Source organism: Phasianus colchicus, chromosome 15, assembly GCF_987193195.1.
Source record: "Phasianus colchicus chromosome 15, bPhaCol1.hap1.1, whole genome shotgun sequence".
NCBI classification, from domain to species: domain Eukaryota; kingdom Metazoa; phylum Chordata; class Aves; order Galliformes; family Phasianidae; genus Phasianus; species Phasianus colchicus.
The window spans coordinates 1,481,390-1,502,643 of NC_143450.1; the positions used below are offsets into that span (position 1 = coordinate 1,481,390).

A 21,254-nucleotide genomic window follows, 5' to 3' on the forward strand; every position below is an offset into this window, starting at 1 on the left:
GGTGGTTGGCAGACAGTTGGACTGGATGATCTTAGAGGTCTTTTCCAACCTTTGTGATTCTGTGGTTCTATGAGGTGAGCCAAGGTAGCATGTGAAGAGGGGTGAGTTGTATTTAAGCATTCACCAGCTGTCACTTGGTGAGGTACCCAGCTAGAGGGGAACCTTAGTATGTATCAGAAGTAAATCACTGTGGCCTAGGAACAATGAGAAAGGGAAACTTGCCCACAGAGGTGGGCTTTGTCTTCCCACTGCCACTTACCATAGGCATTGTTTTTGAGAAAATTCCTACCATTATATTTCTTAAATCAGGGCATAAGATATTGCCTTTTATCCTGTCTTTTGGTGTGATGCATGTTTGTTAAAGGACTTTGTACCTGTATGTCTGGGAGATGTGGGGCAGGGGTGCTCCTTAACCTAACTGGATGAGCCAATGCTGAATTGCCTGGAAAACTGAGGGTGTGTTGGTTCTGTTTCATATGCTGACAGTGAGCTGTTTTGACACAGAGCCACATACTGCAGATTCAGAAATTTCAAAATGTAAAAACAAACAAAAAACAGCAGCAACAAATAAAACCCAACACCAAAAAAGAAAATTTAGGCTTCTAATCATTTAGTTACTTTGTTCTGTCGGGGCATTTTGTTCTCAATCTTTGAACTTTGTGATCTTGAAGGTGGATAGCTAGCCAAAAAATTGGAATCTTTTTTCTTTTTTTTTTTCTTTTAAGTATTTGGCTCCTGTTTTGACCACTGGATGAAATGGGCTTGGCTTCTCCATCTGCCCTTCTTGCTCTGCACAGACCTACATTTGTCCTGCTTAAAAAGATAGGTAGGTTCCCAGATAGGTTCCCACCATGATGTCTGCAGACCCCAGAGTACTGGGCATATTAGAATAAATATGAAGACAAATGTTTGGAGAAGAGAAATGGCCTTGAAAAGTAAATCAACACATGAGTATTGAACATAAATAGGGTGATTCTACTCTTGACGTTGTCTCTTCTAATGTTCCTCTCTGATAATAGTGGCTATAGTTAAAAGCTGATAGACTGGTAATCTCAGCAGTGCTGAGTCGGAGTTAGGGCAGTTGTTCTTCAGGATTTGTTCATCAGGTACATTGTAGAAAAATCCTTTGGGATTCACAATGTAATCTCGTGCTCTCAAAAATCACTCTGCATTGGGGTGGGTGCCCAGACCCACAAAAGAGCAATGAGAAAGATTTTAGCTGAAAATTGAGGTTGACTGTTGCATTTGATAGACCAGCCCCATCCACGGAAGATTCAGTAGTCATTCCGAAAGACCTGGTGGGGTAAGCGAGGAATTTTGCACTGGGTAATAGGTACAGTATGCACCCCTGGAGGATTATGCCCAGTGCTTTGTCTCCATAAATACATCAGTGTAGTGACTTATGTGTTGTATGAATGGGTACTTAAATTTATTGCTTTTGATTGTGATTTGTGGCATTGAGGTAAAAACTTACTGCAGCTGCAGCACCTTTTTCCCCCACTGCTGAGGTGGTTGAATTTCATCACTCCGCTTTTTGTCAGTCCTCTAACACGAGGGCAGAAGAAGATAGAACAGTAACTGGAAAATGGCTCGTATTGTGCTTCTCCATCTTTTCTCCACTCACGCTTGATCACCTTGAGCCTGTCTCTTGCGTTAATGGGAAGCTGAAGCCCACCTTAAATGCTCTGAACTTGGGGATGTGTGACCTGCAGAATTCCTCCAGCCCTACAGCTGGTGGGCTTGCAGCAGGGGCTAAAGGAGGGCGAGAGGCCCCGCAGGGGCTGGGCAGACGGACGGTTCTGCAGCGAAGATGAATCTCCGAGGGAGCAGAGGGGCAGGTCTTTGAGAAAGAGGTCGTCAAACCCACTGCAGCAGCACACAGACGGCACCAGGCTTGGCTGGAGTCCCGGTTTTTTTCGGCGCCCTGCGCTGATTTAACTCTCCCAGGCGGATGCATTTTAGCACTGCAGCAGCAGGTCCAGAAGTGCAGGCGGCTCGGGGCCCGCCCCGCGTCCCCGAAGCTTCAGCGGCGAAACCGGGGCGGAGGCGAGGGGAGGCGCGGCTGGGCACGGCCGGACCGCTCCCCTCCCTCCTCGGCGGCGGCTACCGGCAGCGAAGGGCCCGGCGCTCCGAGGGGCGGCAACACGTGGGTGAGGCCGGGGCCGCGGGGGGGAGCGGGGCTCGTCCGCACGCCTTCCCCCGCGGGAACGGGCCCCGGGCCGGCGCGGCGGAGCGGAGCGGAGCGCGGCCTCGGGATAGGCGTGCGGCGGAGGGGCCGCTGTCCGCGACCGCGGTGCTGAAGCGGAACTCGCCCCTCCCGCCGCGGAGCCGCTGTTCCCGGCCGCGGTGCTGAACCGAAGCCAGCCGCGGCTTAGCGTCCTCCCCCGCCTCCGCCCGCGCGGCAGCTGGAGCAGGAGAAAGCGGATCCGGCGAGTCCCGGTCCCTCCTCCTTCCTCCTCCTCCGCCTTCTCCTCCTCTTCTTCCTCCCCGGAGCAGCCGGAGGGAGAGAGGTCGGAGCCGCCGCCTCGGTCAGCCGCCGAACATGGGCCGGGCAGCCGGCGGCGGCCGGCGGCTGCTGCTCGCCGCTCGCATGAGGCGGCCGGGCGGTGGGGTGTGAGGCCGGGCCAGGGCCGGGCGAGGCGGCTCCGGCGGCTTCCCACCCCCGGCTATGGCGGCGGCGACTCGGCGGAGCCGCGGCGGGGCGGTGGCGCTGGGCCTGCCGCTGCTGCTGCTGCTGGGGCTGAGCAGCGGGCGGACGGCGGGCGGGCCGCTCCGCTACTCGGTGCGGGAGGAGCTGCCGCACGGCGCCTTCGTGGGCAACGTGGCGAGCGACCTGGGCGTGGATCCGCGGCGGCTGGCGGAGCGGGGAGCGCGGCTCACGTCGGGCAGCGGCCGGCAGTACCTGGAGCTGGAGCTGGGCCGCGGGGCGCTGCTGGTGCGGGAGCGTATGGACCGAGAGGTGCTCTGTGAGCTGAGCCCCACCTGCTTCCTCAGCCTGGAGCTGGTCATCGAGCAGCCCATCGAGGTGCACAACGTGGAGGTGGAGGTGCTGGACATCAATGACAATGCGCCCCGCTTTCCCCGTCAGGATTACCGGCTGGAGATCAGTGAGTCTGCCGTGCCCGGGGCCCGCTTCCACATCGAGAGTGCTCAGGACCCTGATGTGGGCACCAACTCTGTGCAGAGCTACCAGCTGAGCCCCAGCCACCACTTTGCCCTGGACCTTAAAGGCTTCCAGAGTGGCAGTAAGCTCCTGGAGCTCGTGCTGCAGCAGCCGCTGGACCGGGAGCAGAGTGCCCTACTGCAGCTAGTGCTCACTGCCGTGGATGGTGGGGATCCCCCCAGGTCTGGCACAGCTCAGATCTCTGTGCGAGTTGTGGATACCAATGACAACCCACCTGCCTTTGATCGCTCCACATATACCGTGAACCTGCTGGAGAACTCACCCCCTGGCACGCTAGTTGTCAAACTCAATGCTTCAGACCCTGATGAGGGCTCCAATGGGGATGTGATCTATTCTTTTGGCAGCTATACCCCGCAGAAGGTGAGGCAGCTCTTCCGTGTGGATCCACATTCAGGGGAGGTACGGGTTAATGGCACCTTGGATTATGAAGAAGCATCCTCTTATGAGATCTATGTGCAAGCCACTGATCAGGGCCCTGTCTCTATGGCTGGGCACTGCAAAGTACTGGTCAACATTGTGGATGCCAATGATAATGTTCCTGAGGTGGTCTTGACCTCCCTGTACAGCCCAGTGCCAGAGGATGCAAAGCCAGGAACTGTGGTGGCCTTAATGAGTGTCACAGACCAGGACTCTGGACTGAACAAGCAGGTGAGCCTGCGTATTCCCCCCGGCCTCCCCTTTATGCTCAACTCTTTCAAGAATTCCTACACCTTGATCACCCAAGGCAATCTGGACCGTGAGAAAGCAGCAGCCTACAACATCACAGTTACAGCTACTGACTCTGGAAGCCCCCCTCTCTCCTCCCAGAAGGTGATCCATGTGGTCATCTCTGACATCAATGACAATCCTCCACTCTTTGAGGAACCTGTGTACTCAGTTTACATCCCTGAGAACAACCCCCTTGGAGTTTCGCTTTGCACTATCAAAGCCACTGACCCGGATGTCGCCGAAAATGCCTACATATCCTATTCTCTGTTGGATGGGGAGATTGAAGGGCTACCTGCCGCCTCCTTTGTCACCATTAAATCCGACAGCGGTGACATGTATGCTGTCAAATCCTTTGACTATGAGACACTAAGGGAATTCCATGTGGTTGTCCAGGCTCAGGATGCTGGGATCCCATCACTGAGCAGCACTGTCACTGTCTACATCTATGTGGTAGATGTGAATGACCATGCTCCAGAGATTCTGTATCCTACCTCAACCAATGCTTCAGCAGCCCTGGAGATGATCCCACGCTCAGCTCACGCTGGATATTTGGTAACCAAAATTATAGCCATTGATGGGGACTCAGGACAAAATGCCTGGTTGTTCTACTACATAGTGCAAACCTCAGATCCAGATTTGTTCAGGATAGAGCTCCATACTGGGGAGATTAGGACTACTCGGAGACTGAGGGAGGAGAGCACAGCTACTTTCAACCTGACGGTGGAGGTGAGAGACAATGGAGAGCCACCGATGTCTTCATCAGTAGCCATCACTGTTGCTGTGGTGGACAGAGTTTCCAAAATCATCCCTGATACAAGAAGGCACATTAGAAGTCCGAGCAATTATTCAGAAATCACTCTTTATCTCATTATTGCTTTGTGCTCCATCTCCTTCGTTTTCCTTTTCACAATCATTGGGCTTACTGTTATCAAGTGCTACAGATACAGTCTGTACGGGGACTCCTGCTGTACAGGTTTCTGTGGGGTCAGAGAACGGTGCCCTGCTGAAATGTACAAGCAGGCCAACAACAACATCGATGCGAGGTTGCCTCATGGTTTAAAAGTGCAGCCCCATTTCATTGAAGTGCGAGGCAATGGGTCTCTCACTAAGACCTACTGCTATAAGGCTTGCTTAACTGCAGGATCGGGAAGTGACACTTTTATGTTTTACAATACTTGTGGCCCAACAGGAACGGTTCCCTCTGCAGTGGTGACTGAGAGGCATCTGACAGGACAGAGTGGGCAGAGTGCACAAAACCTGATCATACTTAAAAATGACTCCATTACTCCTAATGAGGTGAGGCTACATTGATAAATGGTCAGCACAGTGCTCTGAGCAAATTTGTACTTAAGAAGAGGTTCAAACTGGAAAACTCTGATTAACTCTGATTTCCTTTGGGGCTCACTGACACATAGTGAGAAACGTGGTTCTAAAGTATTCTAATGTGTGCAATGCATTTTGTTTCTAGGTAAATACTGGGAGTTTCAGGGTCCATTTGGTAAGTTCAGTATCCGTGTCTGTGTGAGATTCACTTCATTTTTGCAGCATTTGCATCCTTCCCTTTTCTCTTACACATCTAAAATTGCCTGCTGTCATACAGTGCTAAGGAATGATAGACACAGTCTTGAATCTTCAGTGCTAAAACTAATACTGCAGGAAAAAAAAATAGATTAGCTTGGAAATCAATAGGTTATTTCATGGCAATTATAGATGTTTGCTCCTTCACTGTTTTGATACCTAAGCAAAGTTGTTGGATTTAGATAGCTACAAAAATATGCTTTGCTTACTGATCTGGGCATATTTTAATTGTCTGAATGCTGCAAACCCTCCTTTGGTAGCATTTGTTCTACCCAGTGCTGCATAACTGACAACCCAGTGATATCTTTATAGAGAACTACAGCAAATTACCATTGTGGTGTTGCATTGTGACAACTTCTGACCTGCTGGGCTGATATTGAAAATTGTTTAACACCTGTGGTTTAGCCAGCAATGTATTAACCTTTTCAATATCGTCCCACAGTGTAGCATTAATGGCTGCTTCATGTTAGCATGCAGCTAGCCCGCAGTTAGCACGTAGTTTGCATGCTCTGCATTTTATTTTGTTCAGAGATAGGAACTAAACCTGGAAACACTGGAGAAAATCCTGGTTCACAGTGAGAAAAAGTTGCAAGTGCTGTGTGTTTGTACTGTAGGGTTGTGTCAGTTGTAGGATCAGTTTGTGCATTAATGTATGGAATGCGTCTGGATATGGGGAAGCTGGGAGGGGAGTTGTGGAGGGATTGAAAGCTGACTTGTGTGCTTTTGCTGGAGAAATGTAACTCATTTAGTTCTTTATACCTAAACACATATGAAGATATTAGCATCTTTTGCAACGGGTGTTGCAAGAGAATGAAGATGCACGAATCCTAAGGACCAGCAAGTCTTATATAAAATTGCTTCTAGAGAGCAACGATCACCCATTTAAAACAAATCAGTTTATAATGTATGCAGTATTTTTCTGTAATTCACAGTAATGTAGTGTGGGGGATGTATTTTTTCCTTCATTTTCTCTGCAATTTTTGTACCTCGAGTTCTTTCTGAGCATAATGTAATCCTATAATCTGTTTGGTATTGGAGGGAACATGGGAGTGAAGTATTTCACACAGAGGGAAATACACACTTTCAGTCTGGTTTTCTGGGAAAAAAAAAAAAAAGTAATAATTGAAAATTATTTTGTTTTGGTTGCAAGAGCAACAGGAAATAAGTTTAATAGACAGATTCTTGTCCCATTTTAGGGAATCACTCCACTGAATGCAGTGAATTAGCAAATTCTGAAAAGCAGGGCAGATCAGACAAGGGCTGGACTTGGAGTACAGAAGTATGGGCATACATAGAACAAATGAGCAAAGGGCTGCTGGTGTGCATGGGTGACCCAGGAGTCAATTAGTCCAGTAGTTCTGTGTGATGTAAATGGAGGTGAAATTTGACCAAAGCTACTTGTTATAAGTTTCTTTCTTTGGTCTTTGCTTCTTAAACTGCCCTGTGGTAATGCATACCATGAAGATGTGTCAGTGCCACATATAATGAGAAAATGGGTGAATGTGTTGGCATTCTGATTCCTAGCTAGTTACGTGTTATAAAATGATAAGTGTTTTCCTTGTTTCAACTTTGGCATGTACACCAAGGATTGCCTCCATCCTACTTTTGATGAACAATGACATTTGTATGATTAGATCTTTGGAGGACTGTGCTCTTCTGTTAAGCTTAACTGAGAATTCAATTGCAAAGGCCCACGCCTCCACCTTTGAAGCACAGCGATGAGTGTCATTGTCCTTGTAACAGTTTACACAATTAATCTCTGATATGTGTGTCACTTCTAGAAAATATCAAATATAACAGGTCTTTTTTCTCTCCTTCCTTCTCCTCTTCCTTCCCCTCCTCTCTCCCTATAGTTTTTGGAAATGGATATCTGGTAACTGTTGAATGATGGGAATGGGACCAGCTGAACAGACTTTGTATGCATGCATGTCATGTAGAGGGTTTCACAGTGTTGAATTTTACAACTGTTGTTCATAGTGAGATGAAAAATATTTCAGATGTGTTCAGAATTAACGTCAATAACTTAGCCTCAATAATGCTTGATGCAATAAGATCCCAGTCCTTCGTGTACTTGCTAGTAAGTTCAAATATATTAGCAATTGCTCTTTGCTAAGTTGTGACTGAATCCACTGAGTCATTCAATGAATGCAGTGGAGGGGAAAGCGCAGCTTATTAAGGAGAAGTGGTGAGCTTTTTCTATCTGTTGTTGCACTGGTGTCTGTGTGACTGTTCTGACTTCTATTGCCCATGTCATGATAGTGTAATGGGAGCTCATTTCTGCAAGGCAACCTCTGCTTCTGCATCCCCCTTGCTTGCCCGTGTGGTCTTTTTAGCTTTAGAAGAATATCTTAGACTGGGTGGCTTTAGTAACAGAAGAAACATACTAATATAGCAGCACTGAAAACCTTATAAACAGGTAGTGCTGGAAGAGTCTAGTGATAAGATTCAGAGTCCAGGGTTAATGAGCATTGCTCTCTCATCAGCTAGATCATTACCACAGCCATGGCAATGTGGGCACGAAGATTAAGCTGGCAAGGTATTGCAGCTTCACTGCTGGCAGTATGTGAGGTTATGAGCAGCCTGGATTCCTGCCTTTTGGGAAGGAGTGCGTGAAGGGGAGATTTTGCTGCTGTGCACTGCTGCAGTGATGATCTGTCATTTTCAGGGAAGGTTTCAGCATTTCAGTCTGGAGTCCCTTTCTTCAAATGCCTGTGGAGATGCTGAGTGATGTCTGAGCAGTGTCTGGTCCTGGTTTTTCTTTTCATCTCTTCTGTCTTCTTGTTATCTTATGTGCAGTTAAACTCATCCATTGTCTTGTGTCTCATGACAACCTTTCTCTTTTTAATGCAGAGATGAACAATCGGACCGACATATGTTTTGGCTGAAGTTTTCATTCCCAGAGGCACATTCTTAAAGATGAGTGGGCAGCTTGGATCTTTGACAAAACTAGATAGGAGCACTTCTGATTGTACATTTCCTTTTACCTTTGGGTGTGTCTGTGTGTGTGGCACGTGATGGTAACAAAGTACAATGGTGTCCTTAGATAACTTTGTGTTGTGCTCTGTGCACACTTCTCAGAAAGCACAAAGGCTTGCAAATAAGTGACGGTAAGACCCAGTGGTTCATTGGGCTTTTACATTTGTTTGATCACATTGCTCTACTTCTGGCTTCCCCTCTGTGTTTTGTACTTCAAGGAAAGCCTGCCAAGCACAGGGTCAAAAAGCAAGCAACACTTGAACACATCCTGATACTGCTTTTAAGTGCCAGCATGTTTCAAAGTGTCTAAATCTAATAAAGCCACAGCATTGTCTGGAGCTGTCTTACCAAGAGATTTCTCACAGAGGCTTTAAAGGTATTAATGGTGGAATATCTTACAGTCTCAGTTCAAGAACTTAATCCTTTAAGAAATTCTCCAGCCCCACTGACATTGTAAAGGTTAACTATAAATGTTGGTTCTCTTGTTCAGGGTCCATACCTGGACTGTGCTGCTAAGCAGGGACAGTGCTGTGTGCTTCAGGGAAAGTTGGACTCTTAGTTTGATGTGTACTGCTGTGCCAGCAGAAATTTGCATCTAATATTAAACAAAAGAGTTTTCCTTCTCTTGGAACTCATTAAATGCAATTTACAGAAGCGCTTGCTTGTTTCTTTCACCTTAGTTTTCTCAGAGTTAGAAATGCATGCGAGCACTGCCAGAAAGCAAATCTTTGGAAATTTTAGGCTCTTCTAGGTTCCATTCTGATTCCTTTCTGTGACGAATGCATGTTCAGACTATAAATAGGCTGTTCTGTGCGTCAAATTAATCTGAAGCATTTACAGAAGGGAATCAGTAACAGAAGTCTCTGTTTTTCCACATCTGTCAGCACCGTCTCACAGGAAAATAAGTAAAGCCGCATGTGGTCAGAGGTTGTGAAAGGCCTTTTATTATTGCTTTGAAGCACATACATTTGATAAATATAGCTTATGTTATGCTGTTGTGTGTTTGTGTGGAAATGGGAATGGAGTGGGATGCTTTTAGCAGTCTCATCAGCTGGTAGCTGTTTGTAAATGTTTCATTCACACTTCTCTACCTCAAGCAGCCTCTGTTCTAACACCCGCTGAAATCACTGGGAGGTTTGATTTTCATGAATATGGGATCAGAACATCAACATTTTCCAGCAGTTTCTTCTATCTCAGAGATCACTTTACTGGGGTAAATCATCAGGTTTAAAAAAAAAAAAAGGACCAAGCCATATTTTTGTAGCAATGTATTCTCAGTTAAATTTCTTCTCTAAGTAGCAGTGAAATGTTTTAATTGACCCATGCTATGCAGCTTAAGAATGAGTGTGTGAAATTTTACTTGAGCTTTTATGCTGTTAGGGTGACTTCATTTATAGTATAAATTCACTTCACCTATTGAACTTTCCAATAGGATTGGTTGATTGATCACATTGATGCTCATGGTTACGCAGAATGTAATCCTGGCACTTGGAAGAAGCAGGAGGAACAAACTGTTGGCATGAGGTGCTCACCCAGTGTGATGGCAAACACTGCTGTAAGAGTGGGATGGGTCTTTGCTCACCTTACAACAGATGTTGTGTGTTTTTACTAAATGAGAAAAAGCAGGTGATGGGAGGAGCAGCAAATGGTGCTCAGTTGTGTGGTTTCCCTCAGCTCAACTGATGTATGGTAAAAGTAGGACCACCTGCTTTCAAAAACCTCTGAGGGCAGGCTGAGATGATGTTATAGTTAGAAAAATGAACTTGTATGTGACAAACAGTGTCTTGTGACAAGTTGGGAGTTGGAGACGTGAAAGGAAGTGTATTAATCTTCATCTGCATTGTGTGACTGCCAGGGGATTTACAGATGGGGAGCATTGGGACTGCTTTAGATTCTGTGTTCCTCTTTGTGCTTCCTCTCTGTGCTCGTGCTTTCTGGACAGCAGTAACCCTGTTCTGGTGGTGCTGACCTGTGATGCAGCAAAGCCTGTAACAGGGCTTTTTAGAGGAGCCTGCAGACAGCATTCAGCTTTCATCAATGTAGCAATACAGTCTCCTGTTGCATGGGACTGCTCTACTCTGAAATTGGCCATATCGTGCCATGATGCAGTGACTGCTAGCAGCACATTTCAGTGAGTCAGGTTTCAGCTTGTGGTTTGGTGAAAGTGGGCTATTCCTAACTGGAGCCGTGGGCCAACCCAAGTGTGCAGACTGGGAATGCCTGGTGGGTGTACAAGGAAAGTGTTTGAAAGTCATGCTGGTTTTTGGTTGGAATAGCGCCTTCCTAGTATGGTGCCATCTTTTGGACTTGTGATGAAAATAGTGGGGCTTTGTCACTTTGGTTATGCTTGCTTTTTTTTTTTCCTCCTTCCCCAATGTATTAATCTATATTTTGCTCAGCCAATGAATTTTCTAACTTGCCCCTCCAATTCTTTTCTGCCATTCCACTGGAGGAGTTAGTAAGTGGCTATGTGTGCACTTAAACCAGAGCATGAGCTGATTGCTTTTTCCATCTCCAGAGATATGTGCCTGAGATAATTCCTCCTTCTGACTCTGACTATCACTGCAGCCCTGCCTGAAGAGTAATAGCACATAGAGAATGACAGGAATTGGCTATAAGAGTCACAGCATCTAGATAATAACCTTTGAAAATACCACAATCTCCTAATTGCTGATATTTCTCTTATTCTGACATTGAGAGTCTTAGCCCATGGAATGAGAATTTCTAACTGATGAGTTTCTCCTGCTGCCATTACCCATTTACCACCTTGTATCTGAAAGTTTGCACTGCAGTAGACCATAGATTTTGTGGGGTTTTTGTTCTGTTTGGTTTTCAGCTGAGAGCTCTCCAGCTCTTGGTGAGAAAAAAAAATCTGTGTGCATTGAGCAGATCATGCTTTCCCCTTTTCTTGCTTCTGCCTAACTCATGACAGACTTTTCCAGCTCTTTAATGCTGCTTCATCTATTTTGCTTGGAACAGTGGTAGCATTTCTTCTCACACTGCCTACAAGCTTGTGCAAATTTGTAACTTTCACATCTCCTGTTGTATGAAAGAAGGACAAGGACTTCTCTGCTCTCCCACCCCTGTCCAACAGTTCCCATTCTGCAAGAAAATCTCCTGCAGAAAAAAAGCCAGATCTTCTGGTGTTAGCACCCTTCATACATTAAGAAAAACAAACTTGGGGACAGGTCTGATTAGTGTATCTTCTGTCTTTCTTTCATTGAGCATTTCTATATGGTTGACTTTACAGTTACCTTGACATCCCTGGGATTGGGGCCAAAATGGAATGAATCAGAAAATACTGGCAACATGCATAATGGGCTCCTTGTCAAGCCACTTTCTGCTAAACTCAGCAGAACCTGAGCATGCCAGACAACTGGGGTCTAAATGGGAAGGAAATTGCTGGTACAGATGTTTAATGTGTGGTTGCAGATAGCAGCCTCCTCCCTTTTGTGTAATTCAGACCATAAAGGATACTGAGGATGCACATCATCCAAGAGCATCTCACTCCTGAGTGAAGCTGGACTCAGGAAGTACAGAGATAGAATGATGGGGGAGGTTCTAATTGCACCATTTTTATTTGAATAAAGCCTATTGATCCAGGGAAAAGCATGCCCAAAACCTCAAGAGGAAAGGCAGAGCTGGCTGTAAATAATTGAGAGCATTCAACACTTTATTTTTTTCTCTTCAAGTAATGGGGCCAAATTCATTTCTGATCTGACTCCAATAGCTTGAGCAGAATTAAACCATTACTGTCATTTATTATTTGTGTGTTTGGCACTGTATGAGACACACCAGGAATGAGTACAGTCCATTATATTTCTGGACATAAGTTCTCTCTTTGGATTCAAGTGCCTGACGTTAATCACTGGGTGCAATATCAGGTACAGACTAATGCTTTGAGAATCCTGAGAAATAACCTTGTCATGTTCTTAGGGCTGTATAGAAGTGCAGAATTTCAAAAGACCTCTGTTTGCTGTTGTCTACCATAATTGAAAATTCTTTCAATGGTCCTCTGACACTGCAAAGACATTTTTTGGAGCAAGTTTTTTTCAACAGAGGATATTTTAGCTATCTCTTCATTTAGCAAGCCACTCTGCAGCAAGTCAGCATACGCTGTTGGCCAAAGGGCATTGCTGTCTGCTTTTCCCTTCCTTCCCCTATGCCCCCTAATGAATATGGAGAATGTAGAAGTTCTTGATGTTGTGAAAGAGCACGTCTGCCTTTGATAAAAGACTTGCTGCAGTCTGCAAATCTGATACCATCTAGTGCAGTCCTCTGCAGTACATTAAATGCCAGCAGAAACTTCACAGCAGAGGAGCCCACGTGTCCCCTTCACAGGGGGCTCCATTTTATACGTCCTTAGGCAGATGCTATTTGGCTCAGCAGCTGAGCTTCCTTGGCTCATCAAGTAAAGCAGCAGAATGTATATTATGAATTTATGATCCCTTTCTTCCTATGCCCAGAATGTTTATGAATATGTAAAATAACTGTCCTCCAGTTTCCAGCATTATATGTCTTTCCACAGAGATCATCTCTAGCCAAAGGCCTTGGCATCCAAACAAGTTGCTTTGTTACAGAGATCATCTCTGTGTGTCCATTTGAAAGTTCAGAGTCGTAGGACTGCAGAATTCTGAATGTTCAAAAAAACCAAGGATCACCATGCAGACTGTTTGACACCAACCCCAAAATGAGGCAGGTCTACATGCTTTTCCGCACATTTAGTGTCCGCTAACCATGTTTTTCTGGGCTTTTGTTTCTACAGCCAAAACACCCCAATCCTGACTGGCGCTACTCTGCGTCCCTAAGGGCGGGAATGCAAAGGTAGGTTGTGTGCTGCCCCAGGCACAGTGCATTCTCTCCTTGGCCTCTCTGACAAAGACCAACCTGTCCCCCTTCTCTGATGCCTCGAACTGATGGTATCTGTAAGCTGAGATGGGAAGAAGATTCTGCTACTGTCACTTTCAATTTCTAAGTATGACAAATTTGGTCTGACTGCATCTTTTGCTATTACTGTACTACCATCGATCTCTACTTTTGTCGTATTTGCCCTCTGCCTTTTTTATCTTGCTGTCAAGGTATTAGATGCTCCAATTATTGAATTATTTAATTGCAATTATACACTTTTTGTTTTCCTTCAAGGTCCCTCATATCATCAATGCTGATAGATTTCAATAGATCATATGGCATTGGTGCATTTTCCATCTAGCTGTCTCTTGTTGCCATAGAAGTATGCTGCTCCTGCAGCCAGTCTGAAAGCCATGCGGTTCAATCAAGTTGCTAAACACAGTTTAAAGGATGTTCTAAAGATATGTGTGGTAACTGTTGAGTCATGGCCTGAACCACTGATTGAGCACCTGGGGAAAGGACCCAGTCAGCCCTAGGAGCACAGGTGAAGGCAATTCAGCTGTGTGACAAGAAGGGGTGGAGCCTGGCTGTACCTCTCTTAGATCTCATTATAGGGCTGACCCCTGCTGGGGAAGGATCTCTTTTTGGAGATCTCTTCTTAGTGAAGTTTTCCCCTGTGAACCTGGAATCTTTTGATATGGGTGAGCAATCTTCCCTTCCTTTATAGCACCTCTATTTTGTGCCAGTCCTTTTCTCATCGCACCTTTGTTGTAACACCTTTTTTTATTGGTCTTTCAAATTGCTGTAAGATATGAGGCAGTTTTCATATAAGGCAAAGTGAGGCTGCTTCCAAATCTCTTTCAGCTGAAGATCCCCTGCATGAAATGATGAGCGGTCTCTGCTATAATTTACTACTCAGTACATCTGGAAAGGATTAAAATAAAGCTTTTTTTTATAGAGCCTAGAGGAAACAAAATCTTTGCTTCCCTTTTCTGAGCAGAATAGTGAACTGGTGCAACATGATTAATGACGCTACCATGCAGGTTTAGATTTAACTATAATGCTGTGGTAATTTCTAAGATACTACAGGTGCAGGAATTTATGCTTTTTTCCAAAACTGTTCATGCAGTGGAGTCATGGCCATCACTTTTTATCAGTTATCCATGGTGTCGTGGTCTTTTTAAGCTAAAAGTCAAAAATTCAGATTCAGAATGTCCATTTCATGCTATTGTGTTACTCAGGACACAGTTGGACACACTGGATCTAAATTCCTTTCCATATGGAGTTCAAGATTTTGTCTGAAGTTACATAAAGGAAAAATGAGAAGTCAGAGTTCATTTAAAGCAATTTGTCCCACATGTGGAGAAGTTAATGAAGCCTTTCTCAGAAATGGTGCATTCCTCTGTTCTCTTCCCATCAGCAGCCATAGTCGTCCCTGAAATCTCTGGACAGGTCTATGTGACCTCTCCAGCTGAGGATTTTCATAAAATGCTGTTTTATTTATAAAACATGTAGAAATTTGATATCCATATGACCTTTGGCATTTGTTGCATTTAGTTGAAAATGCCCATTAAGTTGAAAGTGTGGGAAGGAGCTGAGGGGCAGATGAGCAGAGGCAGGGTCACGGTCGCAGCATCCTGCTTTTCTAATGAATGGCACGCAAATAAAAGAGCACAGATTTACATTCAGTGCAGCAGATTTTTTTTTCCATTTTCTTCCATGTTGGTTAATATACAGCAGTGGTGCTTTCTCAGCCAAGTGCTTGCCATATAACATCACATTTGATGTGATGCAGTTTCTGCATTTTTAGGTGTATTTCTGAATTGTTCACTGGAGTAGCATATTTACAGAGGCTCAGTGCTAATTCAGCCAACCCTTTATTATTTGCTTTAATGTTAATATGTCGTAAGAGCAAGAATCTGTCTAAGCTTCCTTGTCAGCAACTTCCAGTCAATGAAAGCAAAATGTTCTGGGGTTATGTTTGTTTTATAAATTCTATCACAACTATGTTTTAGTAAATAATCAAAGATTCATTGTAGCAAATGAGAATAGCTGATTCTCCAGTGTTCCAGCAGGAATTTGTTAGCTTGATGCAGTACAACACCAGTGTTTGCATGGTGACCAGTTCGGACCTTTGAAGAATAGCAAGGGGAATATTATGAAGCCAGAGGATAACTGTATAATCTAACCATGCTATGTGCTTGTTCAGTGCTGTGCATATGGAGGAAGCAGGAATCTTACGTGGAGGACCAGGAGGGCCTGACCAGCAGTGGCCGACAGTCTCCAGTGCTACTCCAGGTAATGGTGTGAAGTATATGTGAATATATGTAAGGAACAGTTTGAATGTACCCTTCATTTCCTGCCTGTTTTCATTGACTAGTGCATGGTGATGGAAACTAAATTATAATTTTATTGTCAAAATAAATGACCAGAAATGCTTATTAGGTTATAATTTCTTTTATTCACCCATTGAGTGATGACTTCACAGCAGTCAATAAGAACTGGTAAAAAGTCTGCAGTGAGATAAGAAAAAAAAATTGTCCACATCATTTGCAGGCAATAAACTATTCTTATTTTTTATGTTAGAATAGCAATAATATAGGGGTGTGCTTGACTAGAGCAGCCAGTCACTGGTGTGATCATTGCTTTCAGTCATATTCAAAATAAGCTGTCAGCTTAGGGGGTGCCCTGTGTAGGGTCATGAACCTTTTAGGACACCTCTGTGAATCCTCCAGATGTTCTGTTGAGGAATGATGCTTTCAATCACAGAGCTAGATCAAGTGACCAGATGTGGGGTCTTCAGCAGAAAAAATATCAGAGATGTTCTTTCTTGCTATTACTTCTCAATGCAAAACTTTCCATTAGCTTATATGTGAATTTTACCTGGACGAAGGACCAAGGAGCAACTCTGGGATTTGGATTCACAGCTAAAACATACCCATGGATTAATGTTGTGCAGCAAAACCTGTATGGCTATTACAGAAGGCAATGTGCAAAAACAGATTTAGAAACAAGATACAATGGGCTCCTTTGCTGTAATTGCCTGGTTATCCTTTGCTCTTCCTTCTGTTGCAAGCTTTGCAGTAAGATGCAGCTTGTGCATGTTATGCAGGGTGTGTAACTATTGTCAGTGTATTGAAAATGTCACCACAAGTACACTGTAACCTTTCCAGAGGGTTTCCTCAGGCTCTCAGCTGCGCTGCTCATCCTTCACTGAGCACTTAGCATGTTACCTTATTCCAAGCGAAAATCCACTCAGATGTTTGCTCGCTGATAATGCGGATTTCTAACAGATTTTTCTGAACAGAAATGCAGAATTAGGGTGATCCCCAGACATCTAGGGATGCCTGTTGGCATTTGGGTCCCAGAGCGCAATTCCACTAACTGGACTCCCCCCTGCTATTCTTCTGGGGTCATATCATTTTAGACTCACTTGGGAAATCCGTATGTCTCTTGGTCTCAGGAGCAGCACTAACCTTTGTCTCCTAGTGCTCTTTGCCTTCATCACCACATAACCAGATGCTTTTGCAGTAAACGTACACGGGTCACTCACTGCTCTGTACGAGTTGGTTACTGTGAAGAATGGACCAAGCTGTAAGACAAGCAAGGGGAGAAGCTGGCAGGCAGCTCTGTGGGACTGGGTCACTGGAGAAATGCCAGTCAAAGAGCCAGGGCTGTTTGGCCTTTGGACTGGCAATCATCCATCATTGGTTCTGTGTATTTTATTTCTAAGTAATATGTCCAAACAAGTTGTAAGGAATATCCTCTGCCCGGGGAAATACTTCTGCCATGCAGAGAAGACATGGCTAATTGAAATGGTGGTATGGAACATCCATGCAAATTACAGCTACTTTTAAATCCAGTATTTGTGAATCAGGTTCCTTGTAAAAGACTTTATTTTCCTGTACAACAAAGACTACTTTTGTCTTTGTCTTTTCCCAAGGGTCTGTTGATCCTGACATAACATTATTAGCCTTCTTATAGCTAATATATATATAGATTTTGGGTAGTATTATTCTGTTCTTTGCAAGCAAAACTACAGGTGACAGCAAACAGCTGATAGGGAAACCTCAGGATTAATGAAAATTAAGTTACTCATACTCTGAGTACATTATCAAGCATCACATTTTCGGCAGATTGAGTTTGAGACTTGCAATATTTTTTACCAAGTTAACATTCACAACTGATGCAGAGAAGCAACTCGTTATGGTGTATTACATTTGATTGAGCCAACAAAGGCATTTGCTCCTGAAACATCATCTGCATATGAATGTAGTAAACCTGTGTCCAGATAAGCTGCTAGATAAGCTGTTGGTTATCTCCATTATCATCAGCATATTATGGCAGCTTCAAGTTTTGACTTCTGATTTACTATAAACCAATTCCTAGCCTGTTCTGTGCATACATGCTCCATGCAGTGTTTTTAGTCAATTGATTAATCCCAATCAGTTTGTCACTAAACCATTCATTCAATTAAACAATAGTAATGGATAAGATGCATTATGGAGACAGATTCAGAAAGGTAATCAATGAGAACATTTGAAGGTGATGTCATAGGAATGCTTTAAGAAGAATGAACAAGACAAGTGCTAAATCACTAAAGCTTTAATTCCTAATGCATTGCTGTGCTCAAACATCATGTGATCTTTCATCAAATCTACATTGTCCAAGCAAGGCCTGGACTTCATTTGCACTGACTGACAGCACTTTTACTGGCTTTATGGCATATTTCACCCATGCAAGGAAGAGCAAATCCTGATTTGGTGCATCATTTTCTTCATTTTCTTACGCACCAATCCAATAGTTCGTAGGTTTGTGGTCAGGATCCTTCCAAATGAGGTAGGATGAGAAGGCTCCAATTCCCCCTGGGTAGAAGATAGAGTTGGACTTAGCTCCCTGCAGCATCTCATTTGTCCCCCATATGCCACACAGCAATCTTGGGAACTGCAGACAGGTTACAGATTTCTGCTCTGTGCCCTGAGTCCTTTGATTTGGCAGTTGGATCACTCTTCCTGCAGGCAGTCACTAATCAGAGTGGATTTCATTTTCTGGGTGTCTAATTTAGAATAAGTGGAGCCTGGTTTCTGGAAATGGTGGAAGTTTGTAATCAAAGAGGTGAACGGGAGCTTTGTTCTCAAGATATAATGCTGCAGACATGTAAAGAAGTCAGACCTATCCATAATCAGAGCTCAAACTCGGTGGGCATTAGACAAATCTGTGTGTATTTCTCCATGCTCCAGTTTCTATAGTATAAAATAGAGCTGGTAATGTGAGTTGCTTCACAAACAACGCTCTGCAGATGCATTCTCAGCACACATAGGGCTCAGGAGAATTATTAAGTTTTTGCAATGAACAACAACCGTGAGGAATTTAAAATCCTCTGTTCAAAGAGGGCTTTGTGTATGTGCAGTAAATAAGGCCACACATTGCACATGCAGGTTCAAAAAAAAATGAATTCAGAGAATGGTGTGAGCAAAATACGAATAGTCTTCATGGGAGAAAGGGAAGGAGAACATCTGAAATTTGTAGAATGGAGGTGAATGGAAGTTGTAATCAATCTGGGTCTTACTGGAATCGCTGAAGTCTATGGCAAACTGCTCACTGACTTCAAGGAAGGTAGGATTTTAGTGTCTGTCCTTAGGAGTGTGTGTGAAGGGCTGAATTAGTGACATAAGCAGAGGTATGCTTAAGGTGTACTAATTTGTGTGCTTCTGATTTGGCAATGGCAAAGTTCTTCTACTGGCTGTCATTTTTATTTCATTTCCCCAGGTAATCTAGGTGGTAGCCTCATTTCTGAAAGCACTCTTACAAAAAGAAAAAGACATTGTGTGAGAATCTATGACCTCAACATGGGCAGTCTTCTGTGCTTGGCACTCATGGTGCATACGTTTATCCCTTGAAACTTCCAGTAGTACTTGCTGCTGTTCCCTGAGAGAAATGATGAGGAAGGTGGGACAGGTTGGCAGTGGGTTTCACAGTAACTTAATAAGTACAGTAACCAAGAAAATCAAAGCTCAGGTCTGGCTCTGGAGAGTACTGTACACAAAACACGTATGTATGTATGTATATGTGCATGTCTTCATATTGCTCCTGGTGTCCCATCACTGCCTCACTCTTTCAACGTTTGTCCTCTGCAGTTTCTCTCTCACAGTTTCCTCTCTCTGTCTGTTGAAACATCTTCTCATGTTTCTTACTTCCTGCCTGGCTCTATTTCCACTTCTTCCATTCTGGATAGGGATCTTCTGTGCCCATGTACTTCAGACTGTGTCGAGGGACTCTGTGTGCTCTTAGGTTTTGTGCTGGGAGCTGCAGTTGTTCTGGAATAGATTTCTGTTTCTCCCAGAGGATTGTTCCAGCTCCAGCCAGCTGGAATGCAGCCGAAATCTGTGGATGAAGCATGCGCTGTAGAGTAAGTGATGAATGCTTGCAATTGAATGAGAAGCAATTATAAATACGGCAAAAAAGCAAAATAATCTGAAAGGAAAAGTTAGACTTCCTAGTTACTTTTGTACTGAGGTTTAGGGTGGAGGATAGTGCTGTAGAGGGGAGACTGCAGGAAAGGTGTTAGAGGGAAAGCGGATGCTGAGGTGGATTCTTAGAAATAATGGCCAAGAACAGAGGAGGAGGAAATATTAAACTCTCTTGTGTAAGCTGTGGCATACATGATTCTGTAATTTGCAGTTTAACTGGTATGCCAGGGGAATGACCTCTAGTTGAAGGAGAACATTCTTTCAGAAGGAACACTATAGGAAGGGCTGGGACAAATGTAGGGGCAGTGTTTGTAGGCAAGGGAGGTCTGAGGAGCGTAAGGGCATGGACTAGGAGGAAATAACAGGAGAAAAATGAGAGCAGGAAGGCAAGTGCAGAGGATCAAGGGAAGGGGAAACATGGAAAAGGATGCTAGAAATTCTGCAGGGGCAGATGGCATTGAGAATTGGACAAGGCAGACTCTTTAGTGAGTATTGAGAATAGGTGACTGGAAAGAAGATGGGTGCACTGAGATTGGGTCATCTGTTCTGGTGAAGGGGGCAGAAAGCTATGCTTTCTGAACAGAGGTTCATTCTTCTTTTCTTTGAATAATTACTTGATCTCTCTGCATCTTAACATCTCTTCTGTAACGCTGCTTTCGAAATTCAGCAGGCATAACACTCCAGTAAAAGCTCACAGGGGGCCATGATGCTGTTGCAACACTCTTGGCTTCTGAAGTATTTTACTGAAAATTTCAGTTTAAGGAAAAAGAGCCTAATAACAACTCTGACTCCTCTGAGAACTCAGCTGTAACATATTTCATATGATAGAGCTTTACATTGTGGTTTCAAGTGGAGAGCAATTTCTTCCTAAATGTCAATGAGTTTCTGTTCATTTTCTTTGAATGACCTTCCTTATCTACAGAAAAAGGGACTCATCAACCTCTTCAACCAGTTAAGTCACTGCAAAGAAAGTACAGGGGCTGAAAGTGTTGCTTCTTAGAAACTGCTATAGGTTAATTGATGAGTAACAGCTCAGGATATTGGTCTGGCTTATCTTTGGTAGCTCATCGATTAAAGCTATAAAAGATAATAACTGGTGTGCAACTCAGAATACATAACTGGGATCTAAATGCATTACAAAATGTCGTAGCTCTTTAAAATAGAGGAAGCTAGAAGATGCAGCTGTGCACAGCTCTACCCTCTACAATAACCAGTTTTCCTTGGAATTTTGTAATTGCAAGTTTGAAATCTAGAAATACCTGCTTATCAAAATACGATCTCTAAGAGACTTACCTTTGTTGTCTAAGGACTCTATACTGCATATACTATTTTTAAAGGGGAAAATGGACAGATCTGTAAATTTGCCTTCAAGTCAGTGATTTAATAAACTTCCAAAATGAAGGTCATAGGAAGTTAAAGTAGTTCCTAAGCCTACACTGTGAAGTGTGATAAGAGATTTGATTCACAGCTTATTATAATCAAGGAAAAAT

The 21,254-nt window shown here is 44.1% G+C and overlaps 1 protein-coding gene across 5 annotated transcripts in view; it reads left to right on the forward strand.

Annotated features, from left to right (window-relative positions):
• The window catches only part of LOC116237700 (protocadherin alpha-C2), a 93,695-nt gene that overhangs the window by 46,732 nt on the left and 25,709 nt on the right, over nt 1–21,254 (forward strand). For 3 of the 5 annotated variants that reach the window (XM_090151120.1, XM_090151121.1, XM_090151119.1), the window contains exons 2-3: nt 13,212–13,270; nt 15,504–15,592. In XM_090151120.1, coding sequence (XP_090007246.1) covers nt 13,212–13,270; nt 15,504–15,592 — 148 coding nt within the window. Of the gene's footprint in view, nt 1–1,246; nt 5,189–5,360; nt 5,391–13,211; nt 13,271–15,503; nt 15,593–21,254 lie in introns of those variants that run through there. The other 2 variants (XM_090151122.1, XM_031607040.2) reach the window with 2 other exon arrangements.